At 26.2% G+C, this 6841-nt stretch overlaps 1 protein-coding gene across 1 annotated transcript in view; it reads left to right on the top strand.

Annotated features, from left to right (window-relative positions):
* Window positions 1-578, top strand: part of LOC100779304 (uncharacterized) — a 2940-nt gene extending 2362 nt beyond the window's left edge. Inside the window, exon 2 of the mRNA XM_003533870.5 lies at window positions 155-578. Within this exon, the coding sequence (XP_003533918.1) occupies window positions 155-244 (90 nt within the window). The 3' untranslated portion in view covers window positions 245-578. The remainder of the gene's footprint in view (window positions 1-154) is intronic.
* Window positions 579-6841: the final 6263 nt, after the last annotated feature.

The following is a 6841-nucleotide window of genomic DNA, read 5'->3' as shown; positions in this document are numbered from 1 at the left end:
ACTCTAAAACTCGTCTAGAAAAATTGTTGAAGCGTCTCAATCGTGAAGAAGAAAAATGCAAGGTTCAATCAATCAATTTCCTTGCATAATTGTGTTCAAGTCTCTAACGTCTTAATACCTTTGCATAACTTGTCTTTTTCATTGCTTCTTGCAGACATGGCGTAGAACCATAGAAGGGGCTTCTAGAGCTTTCATTGAGAGGCACTATCATCGTCATAAGCGTTTGATCAATGATATAGTTTAGAATCTTGGACGGTGCTTAGTCCATGAAAGATTTACAAGCTCTTTAAGAACATGTCAATTCCTTTATCTAAAGGAGAAAATCAAAGCTCACCTCAATATATATTGTCCCAACAAGTTCAAGTCAATTGATGTTGTCATTTCATCTTCAAAAATTTATAATTTTGCATCCCTTGTAATACATTGCTTTTACATTTTCCCATTTATGGTGAAAAAACCATTAAAGGACTACTACCCATGAAAAGGAAGAATGGGAGTGGTGTAAAAAGTAGGTAAGAGACAATCTTATATACTGGATTGGTTCATTCATTGATTATTTTAAATAATCTAAGCACAAACTCCCTCTCTCTCTCTATATATGATTTAATCATAAATTATGTTGTTACTATTTTTTATAATAATTATATATCTTAAAAGGTATATCAAATGATTTCTAATTGATCGATATTAAATTCTATTATTTTATTTCGGTTATATCAATAAAATATTAAGTTTTTTCAGTACCCGAGAAAGCAAAGTATAAGAAGAAAAATATTTTTTAAGAATAGTAACAATTAGAAGTCTTCATTACTATAACTAGATTTTAACTCGTGCGAGAGGTAAATAATTTGTTTGTGTAGTTACATGATTTTGTATTAGATAATATAATTTTATAAAAAAAACATTCAATTCTTTTTATTAAATTATTTGTAATTCAATTTAATAAAATAAGTAAAATTCACAAAAAAAATTCAATTTAATAATAAAAAAAGATAACATGTGTTCCGGTTAAGAAAATAATTATTTTTGTTGTAAAAAGTTGTAAATGTATATAGATCGTTGGAATGAATACTTGATTCTTTAATTATTATTCACATCTGTCAACCACCCTATCAAAGAAAATAAAAGATAAAAATAATTCAGAATTATATTAAAAGTATATATGTAATTTATTTTATTAGAAGTATATTTAAAATGTTGTGAATAATATTGACAATATATAACATAATGTATAATTAATTATAATATGTATAATAAACTTCTTTAACATCTGTATTCTGTTGTAAAAAACACATCAATATTCTATTAGAAGAAAAAAAATATTTTTTAAAACATTTAACATAAAAATAAATACAAATTTGATTATATTTTTATACCTTTTTTTTATTCTCTGAACATTTGTAGATAATTTTGAGTCAAATAAAGCATTTGATGTATCCATCCTACTTAATAAAAAATTATATTTAATTAGTTATTTCCAGTGTCTTGTTTTACGTCATAATATAAATTTATTTGATAAGATTTATTTACTTACCATTAAAACTCTTCATTTTACACAATTGTCGGATAATTACAATTGGATTGTTTGAGTTATTCTTAAAAAGATAGGAATTCATGTCAACAGTAAATTAATCTCATAGTGTACAAACCATCCTATTACCTCTATTCGATAAAAATTAATGTAACATAATTATTTTTTATGAAATAATTTAATTTAATTAGTTATTAGTTAATAAATTAATAAATAAATTAAAGTTTAATTATAAAAACTATGAAGATAGAATAATCTTTTTAAAATATTTTTACTCCATACCTTCGAGAACGATGTCCATTAGTTTTTTCTTCCTGATTTGTATTTTTCTCTTTTATATCATCCTTCTCAATGATTTACATGTCTTATCACATATCTATTGGGATATAAAAAATAAAAATGTTAGTAAGAATAAATGTTTAATATTATACTAAGCGAATAAAAATGTTAATTTACGTTGTTGATCTTTAAAAAGGTGAAGAAAAAAACTACTAATCAAGAAATTAGCAAATATCAATCTCATGACAATTATTTTAAAAAATTGTTAATTTTTAGGTTTTAAAATAAAAAATATTAGACAGTTTAAAAACAGAAGAGAATGTTTAATAAAATTGGTAGCTTTTTTTTTTTTTTTGAAAAACAGTGGTTTAATAAAAAAAATAAACAGAAGAGAATAGTGTGTGGTGGTTTTATTTGGTAGTGTGTAGTGGGGTGGTTTGAAATTTTATTATTTTATTATTAAAAAAATTGAGAGATTTTTTATTTTACGTAAAAAAATTGAGAGGTGTTAATAAATGTTTGAAATAAATAGATGAAGATGAATAAAACAATAAAACAAAAGAAGTAATTAAGAGAGAAATAAATGTGAACTACTATATTTTCAAGGATCAACGGGTATTACATGCGTTGTCGTATTTGTGTGTCCACAATTTTTATTACATTAAATATGATATATTATAATAATTTTTCTCATTATATATTGACATATATATTAATTTTAATTTAGTAATTTATTTTATGTCTATCTATGTATGTCAATTGGCATTCTTTAATTTTAAATAAGATGTTAGGTTTGATATATAGTAACATTTTAAAATTTTAAAAAATTACTATTAAAATGAAAAGTTGTAAAGATTAATGCTTAAAATTATTTTCATTTTGCATTTTAAGTATAGAAAAATGTATCATCTTGTCTCATCATGTTGTATATATTTAGTCTACTGTTTTTAAATTTAATTCTCTATTTTATTGTCAAAGTTAGATTTAGTATTTTAACAAATAGAAATATTGTTTCAGTTTAATTTTTGTAATATATTCATTTAATACAACATTCATTTATTGCACATGTTATTTAAATATAATCTTTTGTTAAAATTGAAAATAAGTGTATTTGATTTTTAACATTTTTTGTCATTTTTAAAGCATTTCATTCCATACAAAAAGAATGTAAAGTTAGATAGTTTTTATTTTGATTAAAAATCATATAAGGAAAAAAATTAGCATAAAAAGGTACAATAATAAAATAGAAATACATATGCACAGGCACGATAATGCTTGTATTTATGCATTTTTATTGTGCTATCCCTGATAAATATTGATATATTGATTTTAGTTTGACTTCTAATTATATGTGAAGAAAATAAACATTGATATATAGTACAAATTAATTTTGTGTAATAAAAAATATATTTCACAAATTTCTATTTATTTGTATTTCTATTTATTTGTATTTCTATTGTCATTAAATTATTATACTTTGCTCGAAAAGTAATTTCTTTATTTGATGTTGTCAAATGTGAATAGTAAATGTAGCATAAAATTAACGTCAATATATAAAAGGAATTAAAAAAAAAAGCATATGCAACGCAGCCAATAAAATATTTTTTTGTTGGCGATAATATGTCAAAGTATGACACAATGTCATGTTACTAATATATAAGCTTAAAATAACTGTGAAAAATAAATTAAATCTAGCATTGTTTGACCCACTAAACACCAAAGGTAAGTTAATATCAAAAGTCAAAATAACATCAATGAAGTGAAATTAATATTAACCATTAAAGGACAAAGCAAAACAAATGAAGTCATCATATCGATGAGTAGAAGATTTCCATGCCAAATTTTTTACCACGTTATATGCAGAATAAATCAAGAAGTTCATTAGCATTTTATAGTTAAAAATCATGTTTAAATGAAAAGAGAAAGAAGAATAAACTCAAATTGTAACTTGTAAATAAAAGAAACCCAACCATCTTGATTTTCTACTCTAGATTTTCTAAAAAAATACGCAATAAAAAGTTGTCAAGTTGGCAAACTTATGTGAATGGAGTGCACATTAAAACTTCAATACCCATAAAAAGTTTTTAAATTGACATTTCGAAACTAATTGCCAGTTACCTTCAATGGTTCCACAGTTTTTCTTGCCTATATATGTTTGGAACTCAGAAAGGCTATGCATAAACTCTGACTCTTGCGTCCTGAAAAGAAAGCATCATAAAAATCTTTTCTTCAAAGCTTAAAAAGAATAATAATAAACCAAGAATGATAGAGACTTTTCAATAAAAAAAACATGAAAATTGGAACCAAACCAACAGAACTCCGAAAGAAATGATACTAAAATGTAGAGAAGCACCTTGAGGATTATCCATTCCCTATACGGCTATACTAATTAGGAAGTGATTTAAAGAGAAAAATCTACAACTAAAACATTTAGATTATGAAAAATGCCATTGGTAAAAAATGAAATGACAAATAAATCATTGCACTATATATTCTCTGTTAAAAATTCCCTATACACAAATCATTGATAACTGAAATGGATGGAAAAAATTAAATTAGAAAAACATAAAGCTTACCATATTCCTTACTTGGCTTTGTAAATGCTATTTGCGCATCCCTTGTAAATCATTTGAATTGGGGGAGAAGCAGATTTTATTTTTAAATTTTGATTCCATTTCTTAAAAGGAAAATAAAGTAAGCAATGAAATAAGAAAAAAAAATCTAATAGATTAGATTATTTCCGTAAACCACCAGCAACTATACCTTTCAAAGTAATCCAAGTTTGTTCAGTGGCACCGCTTCAAGAACTAACCTTTTCCACCGTTATTATTCCAACCTCTCTTCCACTAAGTCAGTGACTTTCTTCGACCTCTTATGGCTAGCTTTCCCCCTGTTGAGTGTCTCTTCTTCTATTCCTTCCCACACCTCGCCTCTTCTTTTCTTCACTCCCCATTAAAATAAAAGTGATATATATATATAAAATCCAATGTTAATTATTATATCAATATATATTTATTTTTCTTTAAAAAAAATAACCACCGTTCATTTCCTATTTCATATAATTTGTGTGTGATCAGTTCCGTACCAAATAACAAGGCTCATTAATTTTAAAATTTTGACATAATTAATTAATTGAAAATAATTCATATGAATAAACATGTTCTTAGAAAACAGCTAAACTAAAATTAATATAAACAATAATGCATAATTAAAAAAAATAAATATTAATTTTAGCGTAATAGAACTATGAAGACACATGCGCTAGTAGTAATAATTATAATTATTTAATAATATAGTAAAAATAATAAAGAGAGGGAGAACATGGGCAAGTTAGTGGGAACGAGGTAATAACTGCCATGCATAACCGTAAAATCACCAAAGAAAATTCGCATTAGAACAACATAGTAATAGTACTATATTAGTGTGTGAGAAGCAATATTTTAACGGGTACAACAAAAGGTAATTGATTAAGCAATAGTGTGAGAGAAAAAACATTGTGTTGTGTTGTGTTGTGTTGCGTTATTGGTCTTGTCTTTCATTGCATGAGTAGTGGAAAAAATGCACGGGAAAAAGGAGCAAGAAGAGTACATAAGGAAAGGGCCATCGGAAGCAGAAGAAGATGAGGTGCATGAACCACGTGAAGAAGTATGTTCACAGAGATTGGAGCTCCATTCGATCCAAAGGTCTTCTTCAAAGAGCAAGTCGTGTCATCTTCGTTGCGTCAATAAGCTTCGACCAAATCTCAAGAAGTGAGTCAATGTTTTCTCTTCATTTTTCTCCTCATTTTGATTGTGCATGTGCATATATATCCATGCATGTATGTATGTTTAATTGTTACATACTTGCACTGGTGTTTGTTTAATGATAAGTTGCAATATTGAGGAGGTTGCTTCACATTAAGGGGGTTTGCATAGTTTTTGTCTTGGTCTTTTGGGGTTTAATTTGTCTCTGGGTCTAATTACCTTAAGTGAGTTCAAGTTGTTACTAGAAGTTAGTCTATGTTAGTGTGTCCAAATATCCATGGATGTATTATGATTATAAGTGAACGAAATATTAAAAAATTAAAATGAAGCAAAAAGTAAGCCAATTTTTTTTTTATAATCTTCTCTTGAATCCATTCTAATTATAATGTGTGTTCACTCTTTCCAAAACATGGTTGCTGAGACAACTAAATTGTTAGTAATTTCATATTGATTTGCATAAACTTCGAAGAATAAAAATGAAGAAAACCTCTTCTATGTTCTAAATGAATAAATAATATATGATTAAATAGATTAAAAGAAACAGAACAAAGAGAAGGAATATTAGAATTGTCCACCCTTTCCAAATCATGGTTGTTGAGGCAACTAAATTTATTGTAATTTCATATTGGTTTGCATAAATTGCGAAGAAAAAAAAAAGGACATATTAGAATTCCCGCATGGAGTGAAACTCAGGTAATTTTTCTTTGAATTGATTTATTATTTGTGTCCATCCTTTCTAAGACGTGGTTCGTTGTGGTAATTGAGCATTCCATAAAGAAAGCATGCAAAAAAAAAAAAAAAACCATTGACGGGATTGAGAATTTTAGAAAACACAACACTAGCTAATAACAAAATAATATATGCATGGTTTCACATGAAAAAATATTAGAATCAATAAATATATGAGAAACTAATCATGATTGTTGCAATGGCAAAGGGATCCTAAAGGTGTATTGAGAATTTTGTTTTACACTTTCTACATACACTTGTATATGAGTATATATGTTAGATGTGTACTCTAAAACATGAAGGTAAGATATTGTCATGATAAAGTATCCAATTATTCATTTTTTGGTTGCAATGAGCATCCTATTTTTTGCCACTATAGATATAATGTATTCAAATTAAAAGGGAGAAGGTTACAATAATGTGCAGCACAGTCTGACAGTGTTCAACTCTAATGGTTTACCGATTGTGTAGAGAAGGTTGAAAATGAGTTATAGCTCATGGATGGAACTAAGTGAAATTTATCTTGTAACCATAAAATAAGTTTGAACAGTACATTCAT

Source organism: Glycine max, chromosome 9 (genome assembly GCF_000004515.6).
Source record: "Glycine max cultivar Williams 82 chromosome 9, Glycine_max_v4.0, whole genome shotgun sequence".
Classification (NCBI taxonomy): domain Eukaryota; kingdom Viridiplantae; phylum Streptophyta; class Magnoliopsida; order Fabales; family Fabaceae; genus Glycine; species Glycine max.
The sequence above is the reverse complement of the archived record's forward strand: the minus strand, read 5'-3'. Positions and strand labels throughout refer to the sequence as shown.